An 18,148-nucleotide genomic window follows, 5' to 3' on the forward strand; every position below is an offset into this window, starting at 1 on the left:
ACGCAGCTCCAGACATATCCTCCAGCCAGATGTTTTGACACGGAAAGTGTGAACAGGAAAATTTCACCCAAACAGCGTTTTTCCCAGAGACATCTGCAATCAAATGATACTTCAGCCTAATGAAATAATGAAGTCCTGTAAGTCTGTAAAACGGCAAGAATGGCTCCCCACCAACAGCATAATTAAACAGCATCACGAGCCGAATGATGCATAGTCAGATATCAACATGATCTTTTCTGTCATTAGGACAAGAGCTGAAGGAGATTTCCTCAGCGTCCTGAGGGTTTGCCTTAGTAATTAGTATCCTCCCTGCAGCTTAGTCTATTTTTGTGTTCTGGTAAGCTAAAAGAAAGAGAACCTCACCTAAAAGAGAAATAATAGCTTCACTGAATTAATAGGATCTGGCAGTTCATTTTTTGTTTCACAGTATTTGCACAACACAATCAGAAGTCTTATGTATTAACATCAGTGTCATCCAATTAAAGGAACTTCTACAGAAAAAGAGTATGGGTTAAAATAAGTACCACAAATAACTTAGGTGGCTGCTAGTATCTGGACATGAAAGTAGGCACTACATTTCAGTACCATCCTCTCCAACTCCAAAACACAAAACTACATTAAAGTGCTAGAAAACAATCTCTCAGGGTTGGTGCATGCAGGGACTTTTCTACAGCAGCAACACACAACACACAAGGTTACAGTTTTTGGTAGTCTTGAACTTTCAGAGCAGAATCCAGGAACAAGATACAGTGAGAGAGAGGGTTAAAGTGGTTTTAAAAAGATTTCTGCATACTGAAAGACAGCAAGGGCAATCCTACTGGGTGCAAAAAGTGGGGTTCCCTCTTTTTAGCTCTCATAAGAACATAAATAGCAACTATATGCTCATGAAACTTTTACTCTCTGCACTATTAAACACAAAGTCAGGTAACACCCTAGAAAGCTGATTTCTTTTTTTAAGAATCCTGTTGCCACGTGTGCAATTTCTGTTTGTCACGTTTAATTCATTCCTAAAATTAGCAACGTCAGACACAATGTGAGACAGCCAATACACCCATGGGTGGGCCATGACTACAGCACAAAAAGTGGGAAACAGGTTTTAATCCACAGAACAGAAGATCCTTGGTACCAAAAGGGAAAAAAAAAAAGTGTGTGTAGGGAGATTATGCAGAGAAAAGAGGACACAACGAACATCCACATCTGCCAAAAAATTCCATTGTCAATTCTCTTGGAGCTTGTCTAATTTCCCCCTTTCACATTCATTTTTTTGCTGCAGAATAAAATAATTCTTATTTGGAAGATAAAAGAAAATGGCATTTGTGTTTCACTCACAAAGCTGCTTGCAAAGCTTTTGTAAAAAAAAAAATCAGGATCCAAAATTATTTTATATATTTAAGGTTACAACCAAAATGTTTTAAAATCAGTTCTTCGGCAACTTGTTATACATTATTTAGTATGTGTGTTAAGGTAGCATTTAGAGGTCCCAGCCAAGATTGGTAGGTATTCTGCTGGTACCCGACACTGGTGTCCACAGGGGTATTTTGATCTTTGAAATAAGCACATGTACAATGTTACATACTCTATGTCTTTCATCTGTTATATGCCCATAGCACCATTTAGAATAGCTATATGAAATAATTATAATGTATCTGCTAGTCATGCAAACCATCCTAAAACCCGGAAGGAAACAGCCACATGGAAGCAGATTAAACATAATGGTGCTAGCACAATTTCAACCATAATGTTTGCCAAAAGACACATGATTCCCTACCAACATCTGAAAGAATTGGGACAGCCAGAAAGACTCTGTAATGATCAACCAAAAGGAACATTCCATTTGTGCATTACGGTAAATCTTTATCTTAGGATAACCAGTGGTAAAATAATGAAAAAAAATCAAGGTGGTTCTCCCTGTACAGGATCCATTTCCAGAGAAGAGATAACAGGAGTTTCTACTAGTATCTCTGTCACAGGGAGGAAGTGCATCTAGTGATGGTTTTAACACACGTTCTCACCCACAGCACAATGAAAGGAAGCTTTTAGAAACAACTAGTCAGCACACAAAGCAAGTTCCATTTATTAGGCTGCTAATCAAGCAAAAACCCCAAGAACAAAAACCCCTCACTGAAAGAAATTTAACTCAATTGAATGTTTCATCCATATTCCCTTCAGGGACACAGCCAGATTTGACAGGCTGATAATGTAGCAAGATCCTCTTCTTATATATTTTTGTTCCCCTGATACCAATACACTAATAATAAAGACTACAGCCATCCCAACTGAGAACTACCACATTCCGCACCTTTTATTCTAAAGGATGCCAAAGCTCCTCACAGACCACAGGCCCAATCTAGAGCAATACTTACTGGCCCAAACAGTCCCATTAAATTCAATGGGACTCCTCATCTGAACCATTGACTTTTCAGTTCGATGGGTGAACAAAATAGATTTGGTTTGTTTCAAACAAACTGAATTTTGTTTTATTTTTCTTGATACTGAGGTAGTTTTGTTTGGGTCACATGAAACATTTCAAGATTCATTTCAAAATGACATTTCTAAAATGTTAAAATGAACAATTTCAATTTTGGGGGTTTTTTTTTGGCTGAAACTATTTGCTGAATTCGACCCAAAACTGCATTTTTCAGCAAATTTACTAATAAACTGAAGAACTTCGCCCAACTCTATTTCTAAGTTTCTGCAAGATCAGGCCCTATATACATACATATACACATTACCAACCACTGCAACACAGTTCCCTCTGTGGTAGAGATTGTTTAAGAAGGCATAGCAGCATTATGTAACACTTCAGAGAAGGAAGTGAAGGATCAGTTCCCTTAATCAACTAAATGTATATCCTCGGTCCTCTGAAAAGAAAAATAGATATTCCACACATTTGCGAGTAGCGAAAGAATGGAGAAAACAGGTGAGCGCATTGTTCATGACGAGCACAACTGCCACAGCACTGGGCTTGTTACTGGTCAGCCAACTGTTCAGCTCTTATCCTGGAAGGTCTACAATTCTTATTATGGGAATGCCTAAAGGCTCCACCCAGGAAGACACTCTCTGATACACTCAAATGTAGTTTTTGGATAGATTACCTAGTCTAGAAGTTTTTAGCCTTTTCCATACTGTGAATCCATGGTACATCAGAAAAAGACTTTGGGACAATTCTCCATAAAGAGAGGGTGGTTTCAGCTCCCTAGAGCTTGTTCGCAACCTCCAGGCTGAGAATCCCTGATCTAATCTAGGTTTGATTTAAATTAAAGCAAGGGTAGAATTTTCAAAAATGCCTAAACCCCATTTTCAAAAGGTATTTGGGTACTGCTCTGCTCAGCATTGACTTAGGAAGTCTAACGATCATTGCCAAAAAGGAGTTCCTGAATCACTTTCAAATATGAGCTTTAGGTTTCCTAAATTAGGGCATGTCTAAATTATGAGTTAGTGAGAAGCAAACTGTGATGGAAATCTACAACACTCCGGTGTGCCACATACTCAACTGTCCATGTGAACCCTGCTGTTGTGCACTTAAAGTTCCCTAGTGTGCTGTCCACATGGACAGCTAGTGCACAGCATGTTGGAGTGCTGTAGATTTACATCCGAGCTTGCCATACAATAAGCATTCATGCAAACATCCCTGTGGACATTTCTGAAAATTGTATTTCAAATCCAGCTAGATAATATTTTTAAAAAAATGAAAACATCAATTAAATTGTGTATGTGTCAGCCTGGACACTATTTACAAGGTGACAATTTTTGATATTTAATTTGAGGCCGATGTAGTGTAGCAATATTTCCTCCAGTTCTCTTTCTGGAAATGCATTTGCCAACAGAACCCAATAGAACCATTTACACTTCAAAAACCTGCATGTTTTCCTTTCCTTCTCGCTTTTCTTTCCTGCCTTGAAGTCACAGGAACAGCAAATGAGAAAAACTGGGAAAGAAAAAAAAAACCTACGCAATTATTGTAAATGACCCCAAATTAGAGGTGTTTGGATAGATAAGCTCACAGTGCATATTAGCTCCTCAAAGTGTGTGAAGTGCAAACATTAATACAGAAGAAGATCCTATCAGGATTTCGTTTAAACGGCTTGCCTTTGTACAAATGAACCCCATTTAATTAAGTAGGGCCTAGAATTCTTACATTCCATGTTGTGGGGTTTAAAAAAAACAAACAAAAAAAATCCCACACAACACACAACACAGCTCAGATGAATTAAATATCTTATAGAAACTGACAGGACAAGAGAGATTTTGCTGAAATTGTGTCATAAAATAGAAACAGGAAAGAAGGAAGCACTCAAGGATAAAAACACTTTGACATTTCCGAGTGCTTATTTTTGAACTATAGACTGTAAAATTATCAGGCCAAATGGGTTCAAGGCTTTACCTTTTTGTTAAATGCTGGGTAAGAACCGACCCTGCAGAGTTTCAAAAGGAAGGCTCAAACTTTCCCCCTCTTCCACTTAAACATGACATTTTCAAAGAGGCCTAAGCGAGTGAAGTACTCAATTCCCACTGAAACTCATTCCAGCTGCAGTGCTACCTCCTCCCCTTAAAGCCCTTTCAAAAAACTCTGCTTAAGTGTAAGGCTGCACTATGGGGCTAAGTGGCACCTCAGGAATCTAGGGCTTAAATCACAAGCACTTTCAATCCCCACAATGGGAGGAGCAGGTATTCAGCACTTTGCAAGATCAGGCCCCTGGTGAGCACTGAAAAGCATGAGGCAGAGTGTGCATGTTCTCAACGGACAGCTTTTATTTTTAAACACAAAAAACAAACAAAAAAGCCTATCTAAAAACGTAGGTACATTGTTTTATGCAAAAAGAGGATCAAAATCTCTCTTGGAAAGCATTTAGCATTCCAATGCAGATGAGAATAAATATCCAGAAATAGAGAAAAGAACATTTATATTATATATATAAACCCACGGAAATAATTTGGCTTACTTTATTAAGTGCTCTTCAACCACTTAAGAACAGGCTTCATTTAATCTGCCGCAGTGTTCCTATGCTAGAAACTAAATGTGGTAGCTTCCTCCCCAAGGTGACCTTCACTGTTTTAACATGCTAGATATTTGCCTTCCAGGAGAGACTGTAAAGTTGAGATGGAGTATATCAGATACATCCTTTGTGCCGTGAATGATATGCAAAGACCAAGCCAGAAAGGTACGTACACTAAACAACGAGAAATAGTTTGCAGAGCAATCACAAAGTACATTTCAAAATGCGGAATGAAAGGAGGTTTTCTCCATTTAAAAGATGGCAATTATTGAGTTCTATTAACCCTTCTTAACACAACTCACTGCAATAGGAAGTTTTAAAGAGAAAAAGAAGAAGAAGAAAGGGAAAGCACAGTGTCAAATTTCAGTGCCTCTGAGTTGAGGCTATTTACTTTAATTATACTTTGAAAAAGACAGTAGCATATTATGTCTCTGAAACAACAGGTATAAAAGAAAGCACCAGGGAACAGCATTGTGCAGGAGCATTCACATTTACATCAGCCACTACATTTCAATTCTAGCTCCGAAGTCTCAAATGCAAAATTAAAGTGAATAAAGCCTTCAACTACCGGAAGGGAGATTCCAAAAAGAGGATGGAGCTAGGTTGCTCTCAGTGGTGGTAGATGACAGAACAAGGAACAATGGTCTCAAGTTGCAGTGGGGGAGGTCTAGGTTGGATATTAGGAAACACTATTTCACTAGGAGGGTGGTGAAGCACTGGAATAGGTTACCTAGGGAGGTGGTGGAATCTCCATCCTTAGAGGTTTTTAAGGCCTGGCTTGACAAAGCCCTGGCTGGGATGATTTAGTTGGGGTCGTTCCTGCTTTGAGCAGGGGGTTGGACTAGATGACCTCCTGAGGTCTCGTCCAACCCCTAATCTTCTATGAGTCTATGAAAAGGAATCCAAAATCTAAAAGTTAAAATGCACTCTCGATCTGTGGAACCCAAAAGCATGTTCTAAATAGCGCATCAAATTAAATAATATCAGCGTGAGTTAGTCATGCCAGTCACAGAAACACAGCCGAAGCAGTCTTTGAAGAGGTATCCCATGGTAGGAAGTGGGACCCTGGAAAGCTCCTCGAATGCATTTGGCTGGTGGAGGAGCAGATCATTGGGTTCTCTGGTCTTTAAGACACTGCATTCAGCATAATAGTCAACCTAGCACTGCTGCTCCCTTGAAGGAAAGTCCAGTTGGGGGAAGTGGCTGGCCTGGCACTTCCCAGAAGAATGTTCCCTGCTGTGAGGGTGAAAGGAAGCCTTGCCCCAGGTATGAGGGCTCAGCCTAAGGCAAAGAACAAAGAGTTGTAGTTTGGAAAAGACACAACAACAACATGTTAACTACTGCAAGCTCACTGGCAAGCAATTAACTCCAGGTAAAAAGCCTAGTGTAGACATACTCCAAAGCTCCTGTCTGATGGAGGAAGGCATCAGAGCCTCGAGTTGGAGACCTACACTGGGGGAGCGGAAATGGGCCAGAACTGAGCTAGAAATCTGGAGGGAAATTGATTGGAACGTGGGAGGAAAGTAGGTATGTAATGCATGAGGTGGTAAGTGGAACACGATCTGTACCAGTGCATGGTAGGAGTAAAGTCTCAGATGAGGGAAGGGTTAAATTGGGCTAGAGCCCATTTTGCATAGCATTTGGGGGGAGTTGCAAGGAAAGATAATGAGCTGCTGGCTGACAGACAGAGGTGTAGGGAGTGTGATGTACAGCGTGTATATATAGACATAAAACAGGAACCATGTCAATTTTTAATACCACTTTTATTAAAGTAATGCATTAAACATTACATAAAATAGATTTAACATTTATGTGTCTGAAGACAGTCCTAATTCTAGTGTATGAAATACTGTTCTTTTAAAAGGGGTGCAAAAAAGTGAGTGCACACTTGAAGCAGGGCTAGAGTCACTATTTTAAGCCACTGGGGTGACAGCAACTCCTTAGGAATCTTGCTAGTGGTAGTTTTCTAGGGGGATGTACTAAATTAGCATATCCATACGCTGTCATATCCTCTCCCCATCCAACACCACCCTCACTTGGGGAGTTGCATTGGCCATCTGGGAGCTCCCAAACACAGGGGAACGGTAACGATTCCTTGCACTGCTGTAATCATTCCCTCCCTTTTCTGCTGCTAGGAGTCCTAGGCCAAGATGTGTAAAAGCCAGCTCTGGGTGAATCTATGTCAGCTTTTCATTATTATTTTATTACTGTAGTACTCAGCGTACGCGCAATGTGCCCAGCCATTTGAGGGGGTCATCATCAGCCAGGTGGAGAACCGGCAGCCTGCCGTCAAAACAAGTTGGCACTCATCAAGGATATGTGACATAGTCAGAATTGACTGCAGCTGCACCGTGGGTCATTAGAAAACCCCCATTTAAAGACACTGACCACACAGTTGCCCTGTCCTGTTCGAAACCAGTTCAGAGATGACCACAGGTGCCTGGGCAGATCAAACCCCAAGTGGACAGATGGTTGGGCCAGTGACAAGAGAGCGATTAACGGTCATCGCTGACCACTTGTTGCGCCAAACAGATTCCACTGTCACAAATGACCATAAAAGGCATCTCAAAGATGAGCTGGCGGGTGGTACTACCATAGTGCCCATTGCTATAGTATCTAAGCCCTTCACAGTCTTTAATGTATTTATCCTCACCATATGAGATAAGGAAGTCCCATTATTTCCAACTGAGGAACAGAGAGACAGGCTGACTTATCACAAGTCACACAGGAGGCCTGCGGTAGAGCAGGGAATCGAACCTGGGTCTCCGGAGTCCCAAACTAGTACCTAAACCTCTGGGACGAAAGACAGTCTTATGGTACAAGACTGGGAGCGAGTCAGGAGATCTGGAATCTGCCACACACTTCCTGTGTGACTGTGCCTCCACCTCCTCATCTATGCAATGGGGACAGTACTTCCATACCTCACAGGGGTAACCATGAAACAAATTTCTTTGAGAGATGCTCAGATACTGCAATGACGGGAGCTATAAAAACACCCAACTAGAATAATGCCAATCAACTTCCAGAGCAAAGCACTAGCAAATGAACTGCAATTCTGTCTCCATTTTTGCATTTGCTACCAAGCCAACTATAAGCTGAAGACCAGTTGGATTTCTAAGCGGCTGTTAAAATCTAAACCATATTAAAATATAGAATTAAAAAGTATATACTTTCAAAGATAGCGGTGATCCCCTTTAAAACCACATTGCCTTTTCTCACCAAATTACAAGTGGTTTGGCCAACCTGCATTTTGGACATTTCAACATCACTTCTTGAATCAAAACTGGACTTTAACAGAACTATTCCTTTAGTAAAATGGCTCTTCTATGTTCCAAAATTCCCCTGGGTTTAGTACATAGACTGAAGCGCATTTAACAGTGACATAAATGAAAAGACCAGGCAGAGGCAGATTAGAGTTTTGTGGGGCCCTGGGCCAGAGCAAATGGAGGTCCCTCCCCACTCCTTCCACCTGCAGTCCCCCCACTCCTCGGGCACTCCTGCCGGGGGGATGGGGGTGGTAAGGGTCAGAGTGTGGGGGCTTGACCCGCTCCAGCCACCCAGCACTCCTGAGGGGTGGAGCAGGGTTGGGGCACAGGGGTTTCCCCTGCCTGCCTGGTACTCCTGCTGGGGGGGAGTGGGGTCAGAGTGCGGGGGCTTGCCCCACACCACCTGCCTGGAGCTCCTCTGGAGGGGCAGGGGGGTGAAGGGACCAGAGAGCAGGGGCTTCTCCCGCTCCCTGGCAGGAGCGCTGGGTTGGCAGGTGGAGCGGGATAAGATCCCGCGCCCCGACCCTGCTCCCCGGCAGAAGTGCTGCGTGGGCGGAGAGGGTCAGAGCACGGGGGTGCCCATTTTTCCAGGTCCCCCCAATTGGCCGGGGCCCCTGTGCACAGGCCCTGTTGGCCCAGTGACTAATCCGCCACTGGACTATGTTCCCAACTCTTAAACCATGTCAATTTTCTACTAAATTTTATAAATGCTTGGGATGTACCTGAAATAGGTTTATTCTTTGATATCAACATCTTAATTTAAACATCTTTTTCTGTGTAGGATTTTCTTCAGTGCATGGGAAAAACGGTGTGTGAGAGTGTGAGTGAGAGAGAACAGGTACAGTATTTGTTTAAGGTATGTGGGGAAGATGGTGAAATAGCAGGTATACCATGTAAGATAAGATTACACTCTTCATGCTATGAGAACGAACATGTTGCTTATCAGCAGTATGACTATTTTGGACAAACTATATCATCCATGTGGTACCCTTATCTAACAGCCATTGTATGGAAAGGAGGCCTCTGCTATTTTTACAAACTCCATTACCCTTTAGGTCACATCAACCATTGTATCCCTTTGCAAGGCTTAGGTTAGAGAGTCTCAAAGATATGCATTATAATTAGTTTATTTAAAAAGTTGCTCCATTTCATCAGCATCTAAATTTATTACTTCCTCCCTGTATACTTTTTTGCTAGAAAAAGGTATAAATATACTTAGTCCATATAATTTAAAGATGTAACACACGGTTTTTAAATCTTAAAATACTGAACTATAAATCCCACAAATAAAATGGGAGGAGGCTGAGGTGGTTTTTAAGTCCTATATATGAACTTACTAGGAAAGGCCAGGTTTTTGGGACTATCTAAAGATGCATTTAGAACAGCCAAAAGAACATACACACAAAGATCCTCAAATAGTGTAAACATGTGCAGCTCTGTTGACTATAGTGGAATTGTGCCCCTTTAGCTTGAGATCTGACACTGAGACTAGGTCTACACTACCCGCCTGAATCGGCGGGTAGAAATCGACCTCTCAGGGATCGATTTATCGCGTCCCGTCAGGACGCGACAATCGATCCCCGAATCGACGCTCTTACTCCACCAGTGGAAGTGGAAGTAAGCACCGTCGACAGGAAGCCGCAGAGGTCGATTTTGCCGCCGTCCTCACAGCGGGGTAAGTCGGCTGCGATACGTCGAATTCAGCTACGCTATTCACATAGCTGAATTTGCGTATCTTAAATCGACTCCCCCCTGTAGTGTAGATGTAGCCTGAATTAATATCTTAAGGGATTGCAATTCTGGAACGCCAGTAAACACAAACACACAAACACCAACATGGTGACTTCTGTACAATGTTTTTTGGCTGACTATTTATGTCCAATCTAAGGGGGAAACAGCTGGACAATCTCATTTTAACAAATGCTGTTTAATAGTTTTAAAAATAGAAACATCTTTGACCCTTCACTGGACCAAACCCTGGTAAAGATGTCAGCGTAACTGCTGAGGTCCAGAACTGTAGGTACAATGCTATTCTAAGAGCTCTGCAAAGCTTGCCAGGGAGCTCCAAACACACAATACTTGTCCCATGGAAAATACAAACTAACCTAATACAAGACAAAGTGAGGGGCGTAAACAAGAGCAGAGTGAGTGAAGGAGAGGAAGGCCAGTAGTAACATCTATATTCATAATGAATCTGATAGTCTACCTACATGGTATTGACAGAAACTATACTGAATCACTCATATGTAAGGCCCCGTGTTTGTCACAGAGGTCATGGAAGTCACAGATTCCATGACTTTTCACGACCTCCGCTCCGTGACTTCTGCAGCAGCCCGGTGCAGCTGACCCGGGAACCACCTGAGCAGCTTGGGCAGCCCCTGGGCCAGTCGCAGTGGCTGCTGCTGGGGCAGTCTTGGGTCCCCCCGCCCCCGAGCAGCAGGAGTTTGGGTGGGGGGGGGCTCAGGGCTGGGGGTTGGGGTGCTGGGCAGTGCTTACCTGAGGGGAGGGGGGGCTCTCCAGAAGGGCGACAGGAACTCCTGTCCCTCAGCTCCTAGTGCCACATGCTGCCACTGCCCCCACTGGCCATGGTTCCCAACCATTGGGAGCTGCAGAAACAGGACTTCGGGTGGAGCAGGCAGCACATGGAGCTAAGGTCGCTGCTTCCCAGGAGCTGGGTAGGGCCTGCCCCAGCCACCCCCCCTCTCCATCACTCACTGTGCCTCTGGGCCATGCCCCACACCCAGCATCTACAGCGCCCCCACGGCCAACCCCCCAAACCACCCCCCTAAGTTTTAGTTAGGATATATAGTAAAAGTCATGGACAGGTCATGGGCTGTGAATTTTTGTTTACTGCTCATGACCTGCCCATGACTTTTACTAAAAATACCCGTGACTTAAAACATAGCCTTACTCATGTGCAATTGTGGTGATATTTAAAACAAAATCTGTGGAAACTGGAAAACTATTTTCTGAGGAACAAAGCAATAGGCAGACTCACACTGTTACTAAGGATTGTAAATAGTTTGAGACACACACAGAGGCATGATTATCGTACTGCTCTATTCTACATGCCACTAATTTTTTTTAAATTCCTGTGTGAGGCTGAAATTTTACCATTTCTCCCCAATAGACCTCTTATGAAAAAGGAGAGCAAACCTTACCTTTGAAATAACCCTTCTAATGCCCCCAAATCATACTCAGCATGGTCCAGAAATTCCTACCTTAGTCTCAGTTCTCCTTGTGGTTCCATCTTCTGAAGTCACAATAGACACATGGGAAGTAGGAGTACCCGGGTCTTCCTCAACAGTAACCGTCTCCTCTACCATCTCCTGAGGCTCTTGCATCATTGTTATTGAGGTCTGGTTGCTGGGGCTTTGCTCCTAAGAAATAAAAATGGAACATGTTTGTCATTTATACTGTCACTACGTAGAAGGGTGTGTTTGTTTGTTTTTAAACAATGTACAAGATGTCAGATGCCTGGAAATATAGATTCAGAAGGGAGGGCTTTACTGACCCAAGAATAACTAGCTGAGGGTAGGCTGGCCTGAATAACCTTAGTAAGTGGAGATCATTTGAAGTGAACATCAAAGACTCAGCATTTATTGCCCATTTACAGGAGACTATTTCTTCATATAGACACTTGATTTGCACTTTCCCTGCTATGCCCAATCTAGGATGAGTGGAGTATCTGTGCATAAAAAACACCAAACCACCACCATGTTCCACAGTAAACAGGACCATTTCTTTCAGAGCATTTAATCTTATTTAGTATTAAAAACTTATTTCCAACTGATAAAATACACTCTTCAGACCTCAGTAGCAGTGTATAACAAGGCTATAAATAATTTATCAAGGCCTTCTAGTTCCTCAGTATGCCAACACATATCTTACTTGGTCAAAAGTGATGATAATTAAAGGAAATATGGTTAGCCAAAGAATCGCACAACTGAACTGGTGGTAGCAGTAGTGGGAATTTTTCCCTGCTGAATATCCTACAGTATAGATAAGGCCTAACTGGTTACAATCTCAGTTAAAAGTTGTAGTATATACACAAGATTGACAACTAGGGTTGTCAGGCATCTGGTTTTTGACCGGAATACCCAGTCGAAAAGGGACCCTAGCCGCTCTGGTCAGCACCACTGATAAGGCAATTCAAAGCCTGGTCAGTGGTGCAGCAGGACTAAGGCAGACTCCCTGTCTGCCCTGGCTCCGCGCAGCTCTCAGAAGCAGCTGGCATTTCTCTACAGCTCTTAGGCGTAGGCGCAGCCGCGGGGGCTCCGTGTGCTGCCCCCACCCTGAGCGCTAGCTCCCATTGGCTGGGAACAACAGCCAACGGGGAGCGGCGGGGGGGGGGGGGCAGCAGCATGCGGACCCACCTCCGCCTAGGAGCCACAGGGACATACTGGCGGCTTCCAGGAGCCTCCTGAGGTAAGTGGGACCCAGAGCCCACATCCTGCACCCTCTCCCGCACCCCAACCCCTTACCCCAGCCTTGAGCCCCCTCCTGCACCCATACTCCCTCCCACAGCCCGCACCCGCTCCCAACATCCCAACCCCTTGCCCCAGCCCAGAGCCCCCTCCCACATTCCAAACCCCTCATTCCCAGCCCTACCCCAGAGCCCACACCCCCAGCCAGAGCCCTCATCCCCTTCAGCACTCCAATCCCTTGCCCCAGCCCAGTGAAAAGGAGTGAGCGAGCAAGGGTGGGGGAGAGAGAGCAACAGAGGGAAGGGAGATGGAGTGAGTGGGGGTGGGGCCTCAGAGAAGGGGCAGGGCAAGGGTGTTCAGTTTTCTGCAAATCAAAGTTGGCAACCTTATATAGTCCACTGTTGAACAGAATGAAAATTCTCTACAAAGGATGGTTCTCTTGAGGAAAGCTACCTGAAGAGGATTCTTCTGCCTCCCAAGCAGACATTTCTGTGTTTTTCCTTGTGCAATTTGTGTGCCTCACATAGCAACAGAAATCAGAAGAGATATTCCTGATGGATGAATGAATTTCAGAAGTGTCACAATATATGGACAATGAAACACTGGTTTACAGCTTGAGAAATAAGACTTTTCCAAAACACTTGCAATCCTTGGCAAGGTACAATAGTATAACAGTTCCTTTCATTGTACTCTCTAAAGCCAGTGGGCTGTGCACAGGCGTAAGAGTACAGAGCCTAAAGCAGAATCGGGGCCTATGCTTACAAAGATAAGTCCTACTAGATGTAAGAGGAATCTGTGATATTCCTTCTACACTTATTTCAATAATGAAATGTTTAAAAAATAGCAGTGAAGTATTATGTCCTGTGTAGAATCAATTGCAATGCTAACCGCTCCTGTTAAGAAATGATTGTGGGTAAGTCAAGATCTCTTTTCACTTCATATGGAAATAAAATGATGAGGATGAAACTGTTCCCATGCAGGTGTTGAGTTTTATTATGTTAAGACTTAAATATCCTGCACCTGTGAGCAGTGTAATCACTAGGAAAGTGCCACATATTGTTTTGTAGCATTTTATTTAGGAAATTACATTTCATCCCCATGGTATGCTGGCTAGCATCCTAGGTGGTGACATGCCTTCTGTTGAGTCTTGAAGGAGAGACTACTTTCAAGTGGACTTTGTGCAGATGAACAGAAGCAAAGCTTTTGAATTCTCTTGTTAGATTCTACAAGGGAAAAAAAAATATTTCATTTAATCTTCACATGATCTGTAACCTTCTTTGAAACAAGCTGGTTACGGTGCCCTTGTTCAGTTTACTTTATTTACAGCTACATTCTGGATAATACCGGTTATTGCAATTCGGGCTTATATTTTAACTAGTGAATAGTTTTCATGTCCAGATAGACATTAATATTAACCCTGTCACAGACTTCAGTACAGGCGTTAAGCTGGAGGTGGATATCTTGACCAAACAGGAAAGGGGGCAAATCATAAAAGGAATATGCATCCTGGACCAAATTTACTGGTGGCATAAGCAGGCCCAACTCCATTTCCCATTGAAATCACAGCATAATTAATGCTGCAAAATTTGTCAGCCTAAATATGCTTAAATCCCACAGGAAATCACTCATTTCAGCAGTTTGCAAGCTTTCATTTCTCTAATCACTAATGCCAATGACTTGTGATACATGCTGAATCTTGCAAGTATTCTGCAGTTTAAGAGTCATTTTCTGTTTTATCACCACAGGCTAAAGGGGAATTTAAGTCCTGTGGAAAATCTATTCAGTCTTGCATATTTTCCAGGAAAAAAACAAACCAAAACTAAACACCATATGCTTTAATTCCAGCCCCTTATAGTGAAGCCATTTTCTCCAACCGACAGAAAAGTTTCACCTCAAGTGGAGGTTCTCTATAATCAGAAGGCTGTTTACACATTGTAATGCACTGAAAATTCAGGACCATCCATTATTCTTCACTGTAAAACAGAATTACACAATATCCAAGTCCATTCAACATAATCCATTGTATTCCCTTCCCTGTAACTTTCCCTGCCAACTTTCAGATGGTATCAAATCCCCATACCTTTTAAAGTTGAGGATTTTGTTCTCTCTCTCACTCACACTCACTCTTCTGGCTGCATTTGGAGGCTACTGGATTACCTAGTTTCTCTCCTCCTTCCCTAAATTTTTGTGAGGCAAACCATGTTTTGTGATAACAAACTTAGGAAAATTGAAGGAGGCAAAAAGTGGTTTGTCCTTTTTGTGATATTTTTACTTAAAAATAATAATAATAATAAATAATAATAATAATAAAAATCTCCCTTTGTATCCGGGCTGCCTGTGGGCAAAGAAAATCTTTAAAGCCTGGCACTTAAATATGAGCGAACTGCAGACTAGAGCACACTGACTTTAAATGAACACTAGTGCTTGTTTTTATCCTGTGGCTTCTTCTAAAATGATGATCCTGAGAGATTTGATATGGATTTGCATTCCTAATGTAGCCTGCTATCAGCTGGAAAAGAGTGTCCTGAGCATCGAAAGATTAAAAGCCTGCTTAGTTCAAGGTAGATTTCCCAATGCAGACAGCTACCCAGGTTGCATTTGCATAGATCTACCATCTTACTGCATGAACTATCCAGGGACATGCGAGTGAAAAGGGTGGAATGTCATCCAACCTCCTGTTCCTCGAGTTGACTTCCAGGAGGCTGCTCTTTGAGCTCCAAAAACCTTTTAATGTTCCTGACTCTCAAATTTTTGGTAAAGTAACAACAATGCGAAAAAAAATAAATGTTTAGTTTCAATTATGGTTTTTGTGTCTTAATCACAGAAATCAGGACTCAATTCTACTTTCAAATTCTTTAAAAAGCATCAGAAATGAATCTCTCTGCATAGCTCCAAAAATATCCCACACACTTCCTTTGCTCAACAGGTTTCTGCATGAAGCCAATGTTTCAAACATTTAACCAGTTCAGCTCAATTATTTATGGACTTAATACAAACTTGACTTGATGGACATTTTGATATTTGCTAGTCTGTGCAGACTTGTAATGGTTCAAATATGGTTCCCTCAATGGCTAGTCTTAGTGGCAGTTTCCTATTCTTGTCATGCAGCAGGAGATTCCAGTTTGGACCCACATCCCATTCCTTTGCTCACTTTGCTAGGGTACTAACCAGGCAAACGTGAGCTGCATGCTTGGTGTCACTCAGTGTAGGGCTTCTCATTCTGGGGATCATGAATAGTTGTCCGGGGGCTGTGACAACCTTACTCTTTCCATATTATTGAATGGGGGATGGATCCCACTATGAGAAAGTTGAGATTGAGCCATTGCTTTACAGCGATTAAGCAACAGCACAGACGGTCTCTGAAGAGGGCTCCTATCCAATCCTCGTCAGTGGGAAAGATGTTCAGAATTCTGACAGCTCCAGCAGGACAGAGATGTTACTCTCTGCCTTGCCTTCCAGAGACCACAACATCTCATTTAACCTTTCAAGTGTGATGGTCAGACCACAAAAATGTAAGAGCGTTTACATAAAATCATGGCAAGAGTGCTCTTGTGATAAATGAGCATATTTGCAAGGTGTCACCAAGAGAAGTCACTGAGTGTAATGTATGAGGCATTATACAAGGCATCATATCTTTGGTTCTGTCACAAGAAAATCAGAAGTCAACACTACTTTTCTAATAAAGTAGATCCCAATCCAGTTAGTGAGAAAGCGTATCAATACTTTTCTCCTTGCTTTTTGTCAGTGGATGAATCGCATTCCTGTTTAGCTGTGCTTAAATTTCCAGCAGCCTCTAAAAAACAAGCTATTGTTAAAAAAAACCAATCAATTTATCCCCAGCCTGTAAAAGTTTAGTGCAGTAGAAATATCTTTAGACATTTCAGGCAAGAACCGTAAAATAGTAATTCTTGTTTTGTTAAAAGCAGAATGATTTGCCATACAGAAATATCTCCAAGGGCCTACTTTGCATTAGTATATTGCAGTCCCTAGAACCATCATCATTTTGATTCCTAGAGTTATCTTTCCATCAAAGTGACTATTTTATATCTGTTTAATAAGAGAATAAGCTCCCCCAGAAGGATCACACATCCTGCATTGAGACAGAAAAGTTGTTTTATTTTATTCTCTGCTTATGAAACCGTTTAAATTACAGATTACCTCTCCCCACCAAAACAGTCACCCTTCAAAAACATTCGAAGCATGTCCATCTAATAACCCTCCTTCTGTTTAGTGGATTGCAGTGGAGGCTATATTCCAGTTACTGCTTACTACAGGTTACTATTAGCTAGCAGGTCTGTAGGTTTTAGCAAGATAGCAAGGTTGTTTAGGGTTACCATTCATCCGGATTTACCCGGACATGTCCTCCTTTTTGTGCTAAAAATAGCGTCCGGGGGGAATTTGTAAAGCACTCACAATGTCCGGGATTTCCCCCCTCCCCCGGCAGAGCAGAGCGAGCGGCTGGGAGGGCTGCAGGAAAGTCCCGGGCTGGACTCCGGAGCAGCTGTAGAGGAGCCGGATCCGCCCTGCATTCTGAGCAAGTGTATCAGCACAAAGTGCAGCCCTCCCCTTTTGCAACTGGGAGCGGTTTCTGCCATGCAGCGTAGCAAAACGGGAGCGAGAGTACTTTGTGCTGATACAAGGGCAGCTCTCCCCTGCAGCCCGGTCCGGCAGCACTGTGCAGGGCCAGGGACCGGGTTTTGTTGTGCTGGGGAGCTTAGCCACGTGTCCGGCTCGCACAGAGCCCAACACCCTGTTCTGAGCAGCAGGGTAAGGGGGCCAGGGGGCAGGAGAAGGGGCAGGGAGGTTCTGGAGGGGGCAGTCAAGAAACGGGGGGGGGCTTTTTGGGGGGAGTGAAGAAAGTTTTGGTCAGTCAGGGTACAGGTAGGGGGTGGGGTTCTGGAGGGCAGTTAGGAGCAGGGGTCCTAGGAGGGGGCAGTCAGGGGACAAGGAGCGGGGGGGTGGGGGGCTGGGAGGGAGCTGTCAGGGGGCAGGAGTGGGGAGAGGGATCGGGGCAGTCAGGGGACAGGGAGCAGAGGGGTTTAGATGGGTTGGGAGTTCTGGGGGGGGCTGTCAGGGGGCAGGAGTGCGGAGAGGGATCGGAGCAGTCAGGGGACAGGGAGCAGAGGGGTTTAGATGGGTTGGGAGTTCTGGGGGGGCTGTCAGGGGGTGGGGAGTGGTTGGATGGGGCGTGGGAGTCCCAGGGGTCTGTCTGGGGGTGGGGGTGTGGATAAGGGTTGGGGCAGTCAGGGGACAAGAGGCAGGGAGGCTTAGATAGGGAGTGGAGTCCTGGGGGGCAGTTAGGGGCAGGGGTCCCAGGAGGGGGCAGTCAGGGGACAAGGAACAGGGGGGGGGGCTTCTGGGGGGGCGGGAAGTGGGAGGGGCTAGGGCGGGGCTCCTCCCGTCCTCTTTTTTGCTTGCTGAAATATGGTAACCCTAAGGTTGTTTATACCAGTGGGAC

At 43.7% G+C, this 18,148-nt stretch overlaps 1 protein-coding gene across 22 annotated transcripts in view; it reads right to left on the reverse strand.

The window, feature by feature from the left end:
• Positions 1 to 18,148, reverse strand: part of ARVCF (ARVCF delta catenin family member) — a 437,864-nt gene that overhangs the window by 116,883 nt on the left and 302,833 nt on the right. For all 22 annotated transcript variants that reach the window (XM_065568005.1, XM_065568006.1, XM_065568000.1 and 19 more), the window contains one exon: positions 11,485 to 11,643. In XM_065568005.1, coding sequence (XP_065424077.1) covers positions 11,485 to 11,643 — 159 coding nt within the window. The remainder of the gene's footprint in view (positions 1 to 11,484; positions 11,644 to 18,148) is intronic.

Source organism: Chrysemys picta, chromosome 15 (assembly GCF_011386835.1).
Source record: "Chrysemys picta bellii isolate R12L10 chromosome 15, ASM1138683v2, whole genome shotgun sequence".
Taxonomy (NCBI): Eukaryota; Metazoa; Chordata; order Testudines; family Emydidae; genus Chrysemys; species Chrysemys picta.